Consider the following 19,059-nt stretch of genomic DNA (forward strand, 5'->3'; position numbering starts at 1 on the left):
ATGGTGGCTTCTGCTTGTGCTGCAATGGAAGCTGAGATTTTGGCTATCAGATGCTGCATCAGGTTTGAGTACACAAGTGTGCTAATGGAGTTGGCCACTAGCTTCATGTTGGAAAGGATGAGCTCCATGCTGCGCAAAACACTGTGCAAAGTCCGTTCCAGATTCCTCCATGCTCCTTGACATTGTCCATAGGTGTTTCGGCAGGCCTGCCAATGCCAAGCATTTCATTGGTCATACACATTAGCCTTCTTCTGCAGCCCCTCCCATTGAAGTGCTCATTTGAGTAGTAGAACTTACGCCAGAACTCCCCTCAGGGAAGCTGATATGTGCGCTACCGTTGTCTCCCGCCTTGGATACAGTATATTCCTGACCCATATCTTACCATGTGCATATCTGCCTCTAAGCTCTAAATTACACGCAACGTCATTATCTGAACTGGTGGCTGCGAGTGTGACATCGAGTGACGGTGTTACTTGATCATCACTGTCTTGTTTTCTATCTGTTCTTCTTCCACCTCCGCCTGCCCAGGTTCCAACTCTTGGGCATCTTATTGGAGAAAGGCACAAGGATAGTGAGGGGAGGTGGGTAACTTAAGAGGTACATGGTTACACCAGCTGTAGTTTTGAAATTAGAAGATATTGTAGGATGAGGGAAAATTGAAATGTGAGGTGGATTATGTTTAAACATCCCACCATCTTCCATTGTTTCGGTCCCACAGATGGTCACAGCCCAATCAATGATTGCTCCAACGATGGTGATTGGAGGAAGGACATGCAACTGATCATGTCCCTCTCTGGTTAGCAAACATTGCATCGGTTGTTTGCCATCTTGTCTTGAACAAGAGAGGGAAGAGTATCAGTGGGTGTAGTGCAATGCGTTGTAGGGTTCCATTGTGCTGCCTTTTATTATGTGAGTCTGGTAACTGATCTATGCTCACTGTACTTGATTGGTTAGGCTTGGGTGTTAACTCAGAGCTTGAGTAAACAGAGAAGCTGCTTGGAACTAGAAGCTGAGCCATCAGCATGAATATAGTCATTTTGTGATTGCAGTTATTTTAAAACTCTTGTATACAAATTTATTGCACATTTAGAAACTAGTGTCATCTCTGCGTTGCTCTGAGATTTATAAAATATACAACAAACTGGCAGATACACAACAATGTTTGGGTGATGTGGTCATAATGGATAAATAGTTGACAGTATTTGCAAGCTTTGAGGTATGGGAGTGAGGCTTGCATCAGTGCTAAGTGCGCAAGGGTGAAATAACATATATAAACATTAGAGTTCTCATCGATAGAAATTGTTGGGAAGTGAGAGGTGGGGCTGTGGTTAATTGAGCACTGATTGAGGTTAGCAGTGTAGTCAGTGGAATATGGCATTTGAAGATGCATTCACTGACATTGACCATTCATGTGAGGTCATTGCGCTCTTTCTGCACTGCATCCAGGTCCTTGGGGCCAGACTCATGCAGTGACACCAATGGCTCTCTGCCTTTTGTGAGTATGTCTGGAGGGCCTTCTGGTCCCATGTGGATATGACTCATCTCTCTTCCTAACCTTCTCAACCAAGCCCTCCAGTCCAGCGATGGGAAATCTTGAAGCCCACACTCTTCCATGTTTCGCTATTATTATGTCTTTTTCCACATCAGAATGAGCTCACAATGGCTTTCTGCACCTGTAGTATCTGCAATACACTTCCACTTTATGAGGTGCAGGCTAGCTTTAACTGGTGCTTGCCTTGCAGAATTTTGGGCCTTCTACTGAGGCATGTAGCCACTCACCACGCAGGTAGTGCTGGCTGCGAGCTGCAATCATCTTAATTAGCAGGCAGTGCAAAGTTGGTGTAGTGTATGGCCTGCATGAGAAGCAACAGGCACAGGTTATAGTCCTGCATCATAACCCCAGCACCCATTTTCAGGGGATGTCGAATTTCGGCCTCCATATGTTTAATAAAATCTAGACCAAGCCCCATAATGCAGGGCACAACAGTGGTTATAAAAAGGAAGAGGAGAGGAGGCGACAAAGGTAATAATTGGCAGAACTTTCAAGTGGGGTTGTAAAAAAAAGCCAAGAGCAGAAGGCCCGCCAATAATACACATCGCCCGGTTTGCTTTCCTTTTTAGTCTGACCAGGTTCTTCCTATCAGGGTGGCCATTGAAAGTGCCTTCCTGGTTAAGGTGGCTTCAGGGTCCTAATGTCTGAGGTGGCCATTCATATGCCTGAAAAATCAGGCATTGGGGGATTGGAGTGACCACTTCACTCGCTCCATTTTCTCTTCAACCCACACAGTCCTTATCTGGAGGGGGAGTTGAAATTCCTTCTGTGTTCAAAAATGTTAAGGATAGGTTTTCTATCATATTTTGTCTGCCTGACAGTGCTGTAAGTGTACACCATATGCAGGGCCGGTGCAAGAGTATTAGGCGCCCTAGGTGCACCACAATTAACTTTCGAAATGAATACATTAAAATGGTCCCACTCTCACACAACTACTAAAAATTGTCAAACTCACAGATAGTTGTTACCTGCAGCCATTCCCTCACTCCAGTCTCAGCCTCCTGCTGTTTTGCAGCACCATGCTCCCTTGGCACGCTCACTAGCTTCATGCGCTATGCTCCCACACCTCTCATGAGACCTCAACACCCAGATCACCCAGGAGCCCTCTGATTGTTTGAAAGTGCAGAATTCGTAGGTAGCCGGCAGCACCACCCATTCCCTACACATTTAAAAAAAAATTTAATGAGATGTGGGCATCACTGGCAAGGCCAGAATTTGTTGCCCACCCCAAATTTCCCTTGAACTGAGCAGCTTGCTAAGCCATTTCAAAGGGCAGTTAAGGGTCAACCACATTGTTGTGGATCTGGAGTCACATGTAGGTCAGACCAGGTAAGGATGGCAGATTTCCTTCCCTAAAGGACATTAGTGAACCAGATGGGCTGATGGTTATGGCCACCATTACTGAGACTAGCTTTCAATTCCAGATCTTATTAATTGAGTTTAAATTCCACCAGCTGCCATGGTGGGATTTGAACTCATGCCCCCTGAGGATTAGCCTGGGTCTTTGTATTACTCGCCCAGTGACATTACCACTACATCACCATCTCACGTAGATAATTTGCTGGATAATAGAAATTAATTGTATTGTTGTTGTAGGGCGGCCGACTTGTACTATTAGTAATCGAGTTGAACTGCAGACATTTATTAAGTGGAAACATTAAGTTTCTTTACAATATATGCAACAGCAACTACACGTGTGCTTTCAACTTGAACTCTATCTCTACACTGACTCCTGAGGCAGCCTGCGCTACTCTCCTATTGGTTACTACAGATCATGTGATCTTTCTTAACAAGTCTTATTCTTACAGGCACATTACACACTAAATAAAGTCATAATTACTACAATTGTGCTTATGAATCAAATTTCTGCATACCCGTCAGTCTCACTTTCACACAACTTCCCCCTGGATTTGGTCTGACTAGAGGAAACTAACACTACACCCTCTTTGCCATTCCTTATCCCAGTCTGTCAGGAAACTCGCTCGCCTCTACTCTTCCATTTCCCTGCTCCACCTTTCATTAATTCTCATTTCAATTGACTGAGCCATAGAGCACAGGAGTGTGAGGTCTTCCCGCTGCACATCACTGACTGGGCTGAAGGGTGGGCAGCCGTGAGTAGCTGAGCCTGACTCAATACCAAAACCAACAGTGCAATGGAAATAGCACGAGCACAAGCGGCAGCAGAGAATGGGTCATGGGATTTGCAGGAAAGGTGAGGACGCTGGTGATCACTGAGCGATGAAGGCAGCTGAGAACGGGCTGAAGGGCAGCTCCGAGCAGCTGGGTACCAGAATAAATGGCACAACACTAAAGGCGGGAGAGGCGGCAGAGAGAGAATGGGTCACGGGACTGTGGGAAAGGGGGAAACTCAAGTGATAAGACGAGCAGTGGGCACTTGCCGGAGGTGACAAGGGAAGGGAAGCTGTTTGGATGGTCAGCGGGCCTGAAGAGGGTAAGGGAAGGCTGTCATTAATGGGCATACAAGCGAGAATAGGTGCAGCCAGGAAAGAGCTGCTGCCTGCTTCAGAAAATTCCAGGCTAACTAAACTGAAACTACAAAGAGCTTCAAAATGATATGAGTATCTTCTAGGAGTTGCCAGGGTGTTGCCACACCATAAATCTTGCTGCCCTGGGTGACTGCTTAGTTCATCTAGTGGCTGCAATGGCCCTGACCACATGGACTGCAGCGATTCAAGAAGGTGGCTCACCACCACCATCTCAAGGGCAATTAGGGATGGGCAACAAATACCAGCCTTTCCAGTGATGCTCACATCCCATGAATGAATTTAAAAACATCTTTACTTAGCTGTTGTAAGCCCAACAAATAGGTACAGTGCACAGTGCCTGAGCAGAAAGTTACAACTGATCAAAAGTCAAGTTAAATTCTTGAATCAATAAAAAGAGTTTACACTTCATTTTAAAAGATATATGCGTGGCCCAAAAGGAACCTTAAGCCCTTTATTGCAAGTAGGCAAGCCTGATTCATGCCAAGGCATATTACCAGCAATATTACCCACAGCAGAATAATAATAATCATAACATAGGTATAAATATAGCTCCTATCAGATAGAAATTCCTATCGCTGCTATTCACGTACGGAAATCTAACCAAGTCCCTCTCTGTTCAGCTCCAGTATTAACATGTGTGGAGATGTGTTTGTTTTGAATATATCAAGTGTTCCTGATTGTATCTTCTGTCCTTTTAAGACATATGAAGCAGAGGTCAATTTTTAAAAAAAAGTCAATTCTCAGGATATGGGTGTTTGTAACAAAACTGACATTTATTGCCCATGTCCAGGGGCTTTTGAGAAGGTGGTGGTGGGCCTTTCTCTTAAACCACTGCAGTTCACATAGTTGAGGCATTCCTACAAAGCTGTTAGGTAGGAGTTCTAGGATTTTGACATAGAAATCTAGAAGGAACGGTGCTATGTATCCAAGTCAGGATGATGTGTGACTTTGAGGAGAACTTGGAGCTGATGGTATTCCCATGCACTGACTGCACCAAACAGAAGCATTTAGAAAAACAGAAAGATACCAGCGAGTAGAACGAGTGCAATCCAGATGAATCTCTAAGATGAAACCAAGATGGAAACAGCAAAGCGCGACCTTTTATGGAAACCACACGATTAGGAGGGTGAGATTAGCATCACCGACATATTTAGTGAACACATTATCACCGATATATGGAATTCCTGTGTGTGTTACATTAACACATTAAGTTGTTAGCAAATTTATTAAAATAATGTGCACAATTACCGTATGATGTTGGTAATACATTCAGTGTAAATATTACCACCTTGAATTTCGCTCCATCAATAATGGTCTTAATCCCACTGTCAAACATTGCTTATTATATATAATATTTCATGGCTTGTTTTTCAAATAATGTTTGTTTTTGTAATTTCCTTATTGTTAATGAGTGTGATTTATTTTTAACAGCCAGAACCATAGATGAAAGGAAGTAGGCCCCACAACTTGGAAAGAGTAGAATGGAAGAAAAGGTAAATCATAAAGCAATTAAGTAGTGTCAAATCTGAGGGTGTACAGTGAAGTGAGACACAGATGAAAATGTAAGAAGGACTAACAGGCGTGGATGACCTATCAGTATAGTACATCTTACAGTTTCTCTTGCAGTATTTGACCCAACTTTAACTTTGGGCGACTAATGTGTGGGTATAATCTGAGGCAGGCAGAAAATCATTCTGGCTTTGACAACGAGGAGTCCAGAAGGTTTTAACTTCTGAGCCTCATCTGCATAGTATCGTGAATAAAACTTTATTCAATTTATTGAATACAGTTCAAACTGCTATCACCAATCACAGAGCCTTAGAACAAAATCAAGCACTACTTAGGTTAAAGCTAAATTACAGCACAACAATTTGAATTTGAGCATGATTTTATTCTGTTGTTGAAACTATAAAACATTTCAAAAGTAACTATTGCCAAGAAGGAAAATTGGAAAGCATCATAACAGTTGATAGTAGCAAAATAATAGCTGGCGATCATAATAAATGGTTTGAGTAGCCAATGACAGTTGTAATCGCTTACAGAGTCTGTGACAGTCCTTTATTGGTCTTCCTTATCAAATGTAAAGACAAGTAAGAGAAGGGGAGAAGGCGGGAGAATGGGGTGGAGAAACTTATCAGCCATGATTGAATGGCGGAGCAGACTCGATAGGCCGATTGGCCTAATTTCTGCTCCTATGTCTTATGGTCTTATGGTCTAATCACTCTGACCTCCCAAGTCACTTAAAGTGCATTACTGCCAAATTTGGAGTGGATGTCTTTAATCCAGTCCTTTGTTTAAATGTTCTCCTTTTGACAAGTGCCTGTAACATTTTCAACAGAAAGTAAAAAACTACTTAAATAAAATAGGGAGAAAAGTGCCATCAAAAGGAGTAATACCTCAGTACAATGTTAATTATGATAACAGTCTTTTTGAATTATGTCAAAGCCTATTTGAACCACACAATCAGAATGTTTCACTACAGGCCCCCTGAATTCACTTTTCAAGGTCAGCGTGATCAGCTCATTAATGGAATAAATTTGGGTTCATATGATGAATCAACCAATAACTGAGTCTCAATATAGTAGAACCTTATTGCTCTAACTTGCGCAATTATAGACTCTTTGGTGCAAAATATTTTGCTCGCTGTTCCTGGCTAACGCTCTATTATTTTTAACAGCAGAGCTCAAACTTAGATCCCAAATAAGGCCACCTCCTCTGGGAGACCCACAACAACAAGATTTAACATTCTACAGTACAGTGTTTAGATCAGTCTTGGAGAGTGTTAACACGGGGACATCCAAATCTTCTGACAATAAGAGAATAAATACACTGTGAATATTTTTCTTTAGGGTTTTAGCATTTTAACATTTAAACTTTTGGGAACATTTCATTAATTATTTCAGATTGGCCTGAGCAATCCAGACTGTTTTAAATCACTTACGATATTCTCAGTGTCCAGCAGGCGACTAACTACCATTTCTAGTCTGAGTTTGTTCTACATAATGCCAGGAACAGAATGGCTTCATTTCTGTTGACTGTTGTCCATCTTGTTTACCAATTCCAGGTAGTTGTTGGATCTCAGGAATCTGGGATAACAGTCTTTTGCCATCAGGCTGTAGATTAGCTTCTGTGCCAGGTCAAAGCTGGAGGGAGTTGGCTCACCGATGATTTTGTTAATATGCTCTCGTGTTGTAAAGTCAATGTTAACCTGTGAGAAAGAAAGGGGAGGTACAAAAATGAAAATGCTTGGGTGATGTTGCCTTGCTGTACCTGTTGATTAGATTCAGGGCTTTCTGAGAGCATCCTTTAATATGTGTATGCAACTTCAGAGGTAAATGTGGTCCTGAGCTACACAAAGCAGGAAGGTTCAAGGTTTAATGCAAGGCATAATTGGTCTGAGCATTGGCGATAGGGATGCCAACCTGCCCAGGTTACCTTGGAATCTCCAGAAATTAAAGATTAATCTTCAAGACACTGATGTGAATGATGCAGGAGGATAAAGCATAGGTGGCATGGAAAGAAATTGGGCTAGATCTGGTTGGTGTCACATTTGGGCCCTGGGGCTATGATTCATGACCTGGTTGTGCCTGTGGCAGTGGAGGTAGGCAACACACAAATTTGCCACCTCATTTACCTGGTTGTAGGACTGATCCAAGCAAGGCCAATATTGCTGGCTACCTGAGTACTCAGCAAAAGACCAAGCATATGGCATCACCAGCTTGTTCTTCTTAAAGGCAGTCTGTCCCTCTTAAAGGGAAAGCTGCATTGATTTACAGGAGGTGCTGCTGAACATTATTGCTGCAATTCTAAACATCGGGGCAGAGAGAAGCTTCAAGGGTCATAGATGAAGGCCTTAGTGATGGAGATGGTATGGTTCCCTAGGGATCCGGGAGGCCTTCCGGGAGACCCTCAGGAGAAATTAGAAGAAGGTGACCAGGGAGGTCAATTGCGATGTGTTATCCCAAGGAACTGGTCAGAATGTCACACGAAGTTTAATGGTCTCAAGGTCAATTAATCCATCATCATAATACATCTGCCCTCGCTATAACAGTTTCTCAATGCACCACACCGCCATCGCTCACCAGCACCAGTCCCTAACACTCAGGACTCACACCTGACATCCAGATACTCCAACTCACTTTCAAATGCATTTCAATGAAACAGGACTCATACCCAGCTCCTGCTGCTTCCACATACCTCCAGCTATTCAGCTAAGGCAGGCACATCACCCAAACAGTGTAGCACAATCACTAACATTCTACCCTCTCTCTTGCAGGACAAAGTGGCACACAGTTGAAGGAAGCAGAGCAGAACTGATGTTAGAAAGGAGAAATATGCTTAAAAAACATAGCAGTCAGTGAAATTGGTAAAGGAATAGGTTAATGTTGTTAATTTCATTTTCCTGAAAAATGCTTCAATTTTGCTTGTCTAAAAATAAAGCTGATGAAGTGATTATTCTTAAGCAATGACAGCCCAAATGGGCCCATGGTCAGATGAGATAATGGGAAAGCAACTGAACAGACACTTGAAACAAACAACTATATTACAAAGCTGTTAGGCTTTTCATTTAACATTGCTTTATTAAGATTCTTGCTGAAATACATCAGTTAATTAATGTGTCCAAGTAGAATAGAAGTTACTTTATTGAACAACCCGATAATTCAATAGACAGATAAGAAATTGGACCACTTAGACTGTATAACCATTATAAACAGCCCATGGGCAAGTCTTCTGAACAACTTTGGGCATAAATAAATGGTGATGGGACAGAAACAAAAAAGTTAAACTTCTGAGAGTTAGCTTGGCAACTGGAGAGGGAATGTTTTTGGAGATGATGCAACTGATCATGAAGAACAGCTTGAGAAGAGGAAAGCAAAGGATGAGGCATACCTGATTGATCAAGGGCAGAAGGTATGTGCAAAGGCTCAAGAAGCTAATGGCAGGTGAATGACATTAATGGTGGGCTTTTACTCCATGGTTTAGAAAAAGAACGTGACATTTTAGTGGGTATTTGAAATGAAGTAAATCGATATAGGGCAATCAGGCCCTGTCAATAATCCATCTAGGCTCATCCCTGAAAAAAGATATAATGTAAGAGACTGGGAGATCTCAGTGCAGGTGGCAGTGGGCAGAAATTCTTAAGGGTAGATTCATGCTGACGCTCTTGAGTAGTTTGAGAAGTCATGAAAATTTGAGGCACCAAGAAGGTAAGTGAAAGAAGAAGAATGAACGATTTGTTTGTGAAAGCCAGCCACTCTGCCTGATCTGGAATTACACTCACTACCTGTCATAGTCACATGTTTTTGCTGTTTGGCCAGTGTGTTATATCCCATCTTAAACTCTGATTAAACTCAACATACCCACCATATTGGTTGCAGTCAATCTTGATTAAAATATCAAGATATTGGAAATGTTAAAATAAGTAACAAAGTTGAGGGACAAGGACACTCCTGAACCCTACAGAGGAGATGCTTCTTCATATCATGAGACCATGACATCTGGCATCACTGAGAAATTGAGAATGAAGGTATGTTTCCTGCCTTGTGCCCCTTCTCAACTCACAGCTCACCCTCATCCTGCCATCCAGCATGATGATCGAGCTGCAAATGGTGTGACCACGGACATCCTGCTTTCCACTTTACCTACCTTCCCTCAGGTCCAACCTTTCTCTTTCTGATTTGCTGCTTCTAGATGCCCAGGAACTGCTGCCTGCTCAGCCACAGCACACCCAGGAGGAGGAAGGAGAGCAACGTCACAGCACTGATGAATGCTCTGTTACTTGATCTGATCCTCACGGGCACCAACCCAAATACTGGCACTCCATATAACTTAAAGGCTGTGTTCTGCACATGGGGAGTCACTGGGCACAAATGGGCTGCAGCTTGGTCAGGGGGACAGGATAGTTTGTGTGCCAAATCACCAAAGGGTGAGGCTGCAGACAAGTTCGGCTAAAGGGAATCAGGTGAGGACCTTGATGGAGTGGCTGCAAGAGAAAAATGATGAGGATCCACACTCCATACATTGGCTCGGCTACCAGACAGCATCCTATCATGTCAAGAAACATGGAGGAGTACGGTTCCAACTTGGCAGAGGGCATGGCACAAAGCTTCCCCTCTCTGCAGCCTCTGCTCCATCTCACTGTTGTTCTGCAGACCCAGAGGCAGTCCACACACCTCTTATAACCTTTGTGTAAATAGGAAATCCTTTGCCCTTCCTATGAGGATGCAGCAACACTCGCTGCCAAATGTGCTGGTAGGGCTGAATGTTATATGACAACACCAGCTCAGAGGTTTCGGGTGCATGCGAGGATTACCTGTGTGAACGTCCTTCCCAGCATGGGGCAATATGTGGGCTGCGCAGGAAGCACCTGGCAATGCAGTTTGCCCCACTAGGAGGGCCTTTGGCTTCTGTAGCACCGACTCCAGTGTTGTTATGGACCAAATTGTGTACTCCCTGTTTACTCATTTCCGTATATGCCTTATCAAAATTTTTCAAAATGTATTTATTCTTTCATGGGATGTGAGGCCAGCATTTGTTGCCCTTGAACTGAGTGGCTTGCTCAGCTACATCAGAGGGCAGGTAAAAGCAAAATGCTGCGGGTATGGAAATCTGAAATAAAAATAAAAACAGAAAATGCAGCAGGTCTGACAGCATCTGTGGAGAGAGAAACAAAGTCAATGTTTCAAGTCCAACATGACTCTTCTTCACAGCTGCAGAACTTCTTCAGAGTCTTCTACATTGCTGTGGGTGTGGAGTCACACACATGCCAGACTAGACCAGATCAGGTAAGGACAGCAGGTTTCCTTCCCTAATGGACACTAGTGAACAAGATGGGTTTTTACAACAATCGAGGATAGTTTCACTGTCACCATTCCTGAGACTAGCTTTTATATTCCAGATTTATTCATTGAATTCAAATTCCACCAGCTGCCAAATCCTGGTGGGATTTGAACCTGTGCCCCTAGAACGTTAGTCTGGGTCTCTGGATTACTAGTCCAGTGACATTACCACTACGTCACCATCTCCCACATAAAATATTGGAGAAGAATAAAATAAATTGGCTGTTTAACTGCTTGGCATTGCAGACGAGAGTTTATGTGATGAAACCTCTACGATTGCATCCAACAACAGCTGGCAACCTAATTGAAGAATGTATTAAAGTTACAACTGACCCTGCCTGCTGATTATTATGTGGGTAGGGTGGATACGTAGGCAATTGACATGGCTATGAGAGCCTCTGTGGACCAAATATCTCTTTTTCATTCTTCCTTGTGCCCTCATCTTCTCCCTGCCAATACATCCACAGTTAGATTGGAGCTGAACAGCCAATAATTACACCTGCAAGCTGCAAATCTAAATCTGGCTGTCAATAAAACTTGGCAGATTTAAATGTAACCCAAAAATTCCCTCATTACTTAAAGATCTGGATAATTAAAATTTTTAATCATGTCTCTATGTTTTCATGTACAAAAGCTGAACAATTAGCTGTGGTTGCACTCTGGCCAATTTCAATCCTAAACTTTCTTTGTCCTAACCTGAAGTGTTGGAATGCAAACTCCCCTTTGTTCCTGGTCACGTATATCAGAGGGGTGAGGGGTGATTCTGTGATGCTGTGCTCCCCTCAGGGAACTGTACTCCCAGGGAGAGTGGGTCAGAAAACAGGAGGCGCTCTGCTGCAACCCCTGTCTCTGACCCTGCAGTGCCCTCCACTCGCTGTGAGAATGGAGTTGTGAGTGAGTGGGTGGATGAGTGAGTGGGTGGGTAGAATGAGGGGGCTGTACAGTCAAGGTGGAAGGTTGGGAGTGGAGTGCCTGTCATCTTCCCAACTACCTGTAATACACTGACGGGCGAGGAAGGTTGAGGATTAGGCCAATTAAGGCCCTTCAGTATTCTCCCAGCAGCAGGGGAAGGATGGAGGCATGCCACCACATGGGTTGGGGCCCAGTAAAAGCTTGTGGGTTTAGGCAGGGCTGGCCTGATCAGGCACTCTGTGGCTCATGGAGGGCCAACATGGCGCCAAAGGCCACTCGTGACTGAAGCAACTGCCTGTCCTCTGTCACTACCATCAACCTCCAAACTTGCTGGGGCTTGCCTGACTAGCCCTGGTGAGCCTGACACATTAACTTTCATTCCGGGGCCTCCTCCATTGAGGCTGGTCCCAATTGGTTGCTGTCCCAGCAATGGCCACCGCTTACGGAGGCACTGCTGGGACAGAAGAGTACTGGCCCTCAGACTGACCAGCAGCTCTTTGAGGCAGGATCTCTATCCTCAAAGGGATAGGAGCCCTGATATTTCTCTCTATCTTCAGGTATCATGCCCTAAGAGGGCTTTGGCCACAATGGACCTCCATGTTAATCTTGCTCTAGAGATGTGAATCATCTTTGTTGGTGGTACATTCATCCATTATGCGAGGCCCTTTAAAAAGATTGTACTTTGTCTACGTTGATCTCTTTTACCATCGATATTTCTTATCAGCTTCAGACTTTCTAAATCATGAGTTTTTATTCATGCCAAAGAAATTTCAACGTTGTTTCCTGACCCTGGTCAGCAGAATTCTCTTAGTCTCAGATTTTGCTAGCACCTCTTCATTCGTGATATGACATGTCCAAGATATCTTCATTATTCACCTCAAAAACCATAACTCTGCAGCCTCAATTCTTCTCTGTATTGCTTCACTGATCGTCCAACATATGCTTCCAAATGTCAAAATTCCAGGATTCCCAGCTTTGTTTTCATGGCTAATTTTAAGTTGATCATAATCTTCTTCATTTTTTGAAATGCATCTTTGGCTTTTCTATTCCTTCATCTTATTTCTTGATTGCACTTTCTGTCCAATGTTAACATACTCCCTGGGTAATAACGTTTGTCTACCTGTTTGATCTTTTCATTCTTCACTGTGATCTTACATTCTGGTGTGATTTTCTTTTTGGACACTACTAGATATTTTGTTTTCTTACAGTTTTCTTACAGTTTATTACAGCTGAGAGCCCTTTCTTCTAATTTTCACTCACTATTCTGTCCAAAATCTTTTGCAGTTTCTCTTCAGAGTCACCAGTGAGAATAGTGTTATCGGCATATCTTATTAGTTGGAGGTCACAACCTTAATAATATAATCGAGGAAGGTCTTCAATCTCTCTCAGAATATTTTCACTGTACAAATTGGCGCCTCTTTTAATCTTCACAAAATTGCTTAGATCTTCTCAACTTTTACAGCTGCAGTTTGTTTGTAATAAAGATTTCATATCACTCTAGAATCTTTTCCATCAAGGTCAAGAGATTCTAACATGTTCATCAGTTCTTCATTAGCTGAATTTTACCCCTGTCGATGGGGTTGTGTCGGGGCGGGTGGGGGGGTGCCGTGAACCTGATCGGCGCCCCCAATCAGGGACGCGCCACCATTTTACATGGGCGGGCCAATTAAGGCACAGAGGTGCCTCAGGGAGATCGGCTTGTCATGTGTAAATTTAAATAAAGGGAAATAAAAACTTTTAAAGCATGTCCCCTCATGTGATATTGACACATGAGCTGGGACATGTGAAAGAATTATTTTTAAGATTTTTATTGACTTTTAAGACACATCATGAAACCTCATCCCACCTGTGACCTTAATAGACCTTTGACAGTTTGGCGGGCGTGCAGCCGAGTTGGCTGCGCGCCTGCCGAACTGAAAATCTAAATGACCCGTGGTGATGTCGGGACATCCGCCCGATGTCACCGCGCATTATTTTACGCATCAGCAAGCGGGCCCCGCCCCCCCGCTCGCCAACCGGAGAATTCTGTCCCATGTTTCAGTTTGCATCAAATGCCTTACTATAATAGATAAAACACATGAATACATCTTTTTGCAGCTCTATGGCTCTTTCTGATAGCGTGCGTATTGTAAACATAGCATTTCTTGTTTCTCTATCTTCTACAAAACCATATCGAAGAGCTGAAATTTCTGGCTTTATCTTGCTCTTGGCCCTATTCATCAGACTGATAGTGCGACGGAGTTTACATTCAATTGGTCCGGGCGTTTTAGGGAGCGTAATAAATATTGATTGGCTTAAGCCTTCTGGGAAATTTCTCGTGTCGTAAACATCATTAGAGTTGAGAGTCAATTTGTTTATTCTGAAGTTTTCTAAACTTTTAATTTGTTTGGTGTCTATCTCATCTGGGCCTTTGGCTTAATTGTTTTATTGTTTATCAAGCAGCTAATTGCCTGACATGCTGGGAATTGTATTGGGGCTTCTGGAATTGGCCCTGGTAGCAGGGCTGCCCATACCTATCAGCACCGCCGCTGGGACCAGCATCGGGGCCATTACAGTAACGCTGTTTGCATTCTTCCTTCACTTGGGCCACATTCATCCTCCTACTGGTCCTCTAGAGAGTGCGAATGGAGAGTTATTGGTAGGTAATAAGAAAATGGCGGATGAAATGAACAAATATTTTGCTTCTGTCTTCACCGTAGAGGATACAAAGAAAACATTCCAGTAATAATAGTAATAATAAAATGACATTACAATTGTTAGGGAAGCAGTACTGAGCAAACGGATGGAGCTGCGGGCTGACAATCTCCAGATCCAGATGGACTTCACCTTAGGGTCTTAGAAGAGGTGACTAATGAGGTAGTAGATGCGTTGGTGTTAATTTTCCAAAATTTCCTAGATTTTGGAAAGGTTCCATCAGACTGGAAAGTAGCAAATATAACCCCTCTATTTAAGAAGGGAGGGAGGCAGAAAACAGGAAACTATAGGCCAATTAGCTTGACGTCTGTCATGGGAAGGTGTTAGAATTGACCATTAAATAGGTTATAGCTGGGCACTTCGAAAAACACAAGGTAATCGGGTACAGCGAACTTAGTTTTTCGAAAGGGAAATCATGTTTAACCAATTTATTAGAGTTTTTTGAAGGAGTAACATGTGCCGTGGATAAAGGGGAGCCTGTAGATGTTACTGTACTTGGATTTCCAAAAAGCATTTGAAAAGGTGCCATATAAGATGTTACTGCGGAAAACAAAAGCTCATGGTGTAGAGGTAACATATTAGCATGGATAGGAGATTGGCTGGCTGGCAGAAAACAGAGCGTATGCATAAATGGGTCTTTTTCTGATTGGAAGGATGTTATGTGGAGTCCCACAGGGGATGGTGCTGGGCCCTCAACTTTTTTACAATTTATTTCAATGACTCAGATGAAGGGAGCGAAGGTATGGCAGCTAAATTTGCAGGCAACACAAAGATAGCTAGGAAAGTATGTTATGAAGAGGATGTAAGGAGTTTGCAAACGGATATAGATAAGCTGAGTGAGCAGGTAAAAATCTGGCCGATGGAATATAATGTGGGAAAGTTGTTCACTCTGACAGGAAGAATAAAAACGCAGAATATTACTGAAGCGGAGAACAACTGCAGAATTCCAAGGCGAGAGGGCCTGAATTTTACGCTTGCCCATGCGCGCCAAGTCGGTGGATCCCGAAGCAGATGCGAAATGCGTTCCTGCCTGCGATCGGCCCCTGAACACAATTTCATGCCGGCCGGCCAATTAACGGCCAGCCAGTGTGAAACACGCGCTGAGAACGTCTCAGCGCTGCCGAGGAGGGCGGGAAGAGGGCGGGCACCAATAAAGGTGAGGGTGCGGGTGAGCGCAGACAGTTGCTGTGGAGCTGCCTCAGGGAGCCGCAGACCTGGACAGATTAATGGACTGGAAAAAAATGCATCAGACTGCGTCTACACAACACATTCAAGCACCTGACAGCAGAACTCAAAAAAATCAGACCCCAGGTGTTTTTTTAAATTATATTTCACCCCTGACATTTCATCCTGCCCTTGGATGAGGTTTTGTTAAAATTGGGCTGCCCGCCTACCCATTTTGCCCATGTGATGAATGCGAAATCGCGCAGGCAACATAAAATCATGGACAATAGGGTTTTTAATGGCCTTAATTGTCCCTTTAATTGTTGGCAGGCGCGGCTCTGACTCCCACGCGTGCCTGCTGACCTCAACACTGCTCATGTGCGCAATGACGTCAGGACACATGCCCGACTTCATTTCCGGCAATTTCAAGTGCGTTCGGGTGGGGCGCGCGCCTGCCTGATCAATGTAAGATTCTGGCCTAGGTGTTCTAGTACATGAGTCACAAAAAGTTAGTTTGCAAGTACAGCATGTAATCAAGAAGGTTAATGGAAAGCTATCCATTACTACAAGAGGAATTGAACATAAAAATAAGTGATTATACAGGACATTGGTGAGGCCACATATCGAATACTGTGAGCAGTTTTGGTCTTCTTATTTAAGGAAGGATGTAAATGCATAGAAGATGGTTCAGGTGAGGTTTACTGGATTGATACCTGGAATGAGTGAGTTGTCTTACGAGGAAAGGTTGGACAGGCTGGGCTTGTTTCCACTGGAGTTTGGAAGAGTCAGAGGTGACTTGATTGAAGGATATAAGGTCCTGAATGGTCTTTACAAGGTGGACATGTAAAGGTGGGTGAGTCCAGAATTAGTGGGCACTGTTTTAAAATTAGGGGTCACCCTTTTAGGGTAGAGATGAGGAGAAATGTTTTCTCTCAGAGGGTTGTGTAACTTTGGAACTCTCTGTCTCAGAAGGCAGTGGAAGTGGTGTCATTAAATATTTTTTAAGGCAGAGGTAGATCAATTCTTGTTAGACAAGGGAATCAAAGGTTATCAGGGGTAGATGGGAATGTGGAATTCGAAACACAAACAGATCAGCCATGATCTTACTGAATGGCGGAGCAGGCTTGAGGGGCCAAATGGCCCTTTAATTGTTGGCAGGCGCGGCTCTGACTCCCACGCGTGCCTGCTGACCTCAACACTGCTCATGTGCGCAATGACGTCAGGACACATGCCTGACATCATTTCGGGCAATTTCAAGTGCGTTCGGGTGACTATTTTGTATGTTGGTATGTTTGTACATTAACACCCCAGCAGCCAGTAACAATTGGAGCCAGCACTAAATACTCTTCTCTGACAGGGGCTCAGCCTGAATCACCTAGTCTATTCTTGTAACCTGCACCTGGAAACTAACATAGTACCACCGACAATCTGGGATTCTGCCTGTATGACTCATGCAGGAGAGGAAAAGGATTTAGTAGCCTATGAAAGATGTGTTTTTGAATGCTGGTGCAAAATCCTGAGATCTTAGAGTCCTATTGCATGATCGCAAAAGTGGATTAATTTTATTTAGAAATCGTGTCACTTGTTCTAAAGAGCAAAAAAGTGTAACCGTCCTAATACTGGCCCCAGGGGAACACCATTACCGTCCAGTCTGAAAAACAATTAATCATCATCCTTTTTTGCTTTCTATCTCTTATCCAATTTTGGATCTGTGCTACCACTGTCCCTTTAATCCCATGGAAGTCAACTTTGCTAGCAAGTCTATTATGTGGTATTTTATCAAACGCCTATTGAAAATTCAGGTGCACATCAATCTGTCTAATGTCAATAACTCTCCTGCTACTTCAACAAAGAACTCAATTTAGTTAGTTATACATGATTTGCCTTTAACAAATTCATTTATTAGCCCCTACTCCCAAATGACAATTAGTTTTATCATGGATTATTATCTCAATAGGATGGAGCAGGATGAAGATGTTTGAATATAAAAATCGAGATTTTAAAACATTTTGCTAAAGGGCTCCCAGTTTTCATTTCAATGATAGCTACAATCATAAAGTCAATTTACTTTTATAACAATAGCAAAAAAATTCCATACCTCTCTGGGGGCCTCAACTTTAATAAATTGAGTGTAAATCTTCTTGGCCTCAGAAGCCAGTTTTGTAGGAGTCTTGATTTTCTTATAGTCCTCACAGGCCAGCCAGAAGTCAATGTTCTCTTCACTGAACTCGTTCCTGAGGAAGCTCCTGAAGGTGGCCCGACCAACTAAGGGAAAGGAGCGATCATTTAGCAGACCCTCGAAAACATGGCTGGCTGTAACAAAACCAAGGATGGGAAAACAGAAAATGCTGGAAGTACTGCAGGTCTGGCAGCATCTATGGAGAGAGTTAACGTTTCAGGTTCTTATTTCAGATTTTCAGCTTCAGGTGGAACGGTGGGAGGAAGAGTTGGAAGAAGGCTGCCCTCTATACATCAGGAAAAAGCTCTTCAACAACAAACATAACAGAACAAGGTGTAGAGAATAAAACATATTCACTACAACTGTACCGTACAGTTAATGTGACTTTACCTTTGTGAGACAGCAGCTTATCCATAGACTCAGACCATAGAATTGCCTCTTCAGGTTTTGGCCTATGGAAAGAGTGACAATCCCTTAGCATTGTTAGCTTTCCAGCATTTCCTTTGGAGTAAATGCAATATAAAGTGATAGATCTTGACCAATGTATTTCTCTTACTGGTTACAGATTATTGGTGTATCTGGTTCATATAATTTATACACAGATTATTCTATGGAAAAATAAAGTCATTCATTTCTCAAGCTGTGTTTTGTGGAGAAAAAGCCGCCATCTAAAGAAAACATAAATGTTAACTCACTTTATTGGCATCGTGACCTTCTCCAGGCTGCTGAACTGGTAGGTTTCTGTTGGTGAAGAAGTCCAGTTCATTTAGTCTTCAAACCCTTAATTCTGCAATTGTCAAATTAAATATTAAATTAACTTATTGGAAGTGAAATGGTGTTTTCAAAATGTGCCTGAAGGAAGTAGACTTTGATTATAGGAATTTCAGCACATTTATGAAGCAATGACTGCCTGGCTTGCTGATACCAGATATAAGACTTTTTTAAATGTAAATAATAAATGATTACATAGAATTTACAGCAAAGAAACAGGCCATTCAGCCCAACTGGCAAATGCCAGTATTAATGTTCTCACACTACTTCACCTAATCTAAAATTAGTGGAGAGCCACAGGGACTGTGCGGAGATCTCAACTATTTACAAATTCTATTAATGACTTGGACAAAGGGACAGAACGTATTGTAACCAAATTCACTGATAAAAATAGGTAGGAAAGCATGTTGTAAGGAGGACACAAAGAATCTGCAAAGAGAT

General features: G+C 42.9%; 1 protein-coding gene across 1 annotated transcript; it reads right to left on the reverse strand.

The window, feature by feature from the left end:
• Nucleotides 1-7,081: 7,081 nt before the first annotated feature.
• On the reverse strand, nt 7,082-18,328 carry LOC144692714 (regulator of G-protein signaling 5-like). The gene is made up of 3 exons (XM_078561802.1): nt 18,238-18,328; nt 17,767-17,933; nt 7,082-7,267 (listed from the first exon to the last, which is right to left on the reverse strand). The coding sequence occupies exons 1-3, from the start codon at nt 18,326-18,328 to the stop codon at nt 7,082-7,084; spliced, it is 444 nt and encodes a 147-aa protein (XP_078417928.1).
• Nucleotides 18,329-19,059: the final 731 nt, after the last annotated feature.

The sequence above is a fragment of the Cetorhinus maximus genome, chromosome 17 (genome assembly GCF_964194155.1).
Source record: "Cetorhinus maximus chromosome 17, sCetMax3.hap1.1, whole genome shotgun sequence".
Taxonomy (NCBI): Eukaryota; Metazoa; Chordata; class Chondrichthyes; order Lamniformes; family Cetorhinidae; genus Cetorhinus; species Cetorhinus maximus.

Excerpts from the sequence above, each read along its gene's own strand:
- LOC144692714 (XM_078561802.1), bottom strand. The coding sequence starts at position 18,328 with ATGCTAAGGGATTGTCACTCTTTCCATAGGCCAAAACCTGAAGAGGCA. Across the intron at positions 17,934-18,237 it reads TAAGCTGCTGTCTCACAAAG|TTGGTCGGGCCACCTTCAGG; the intron begins GTAAAGTCACAT and ends CCTTTCCCTTAG. Across the intron at positions 7,268-17,766 it reads AAGTTGAGGCCCCCAGAGAG|GTTAACATTGACTTTACAAC; the intron begins GTATGGAATTTT and ends TCTTTCTCACAG.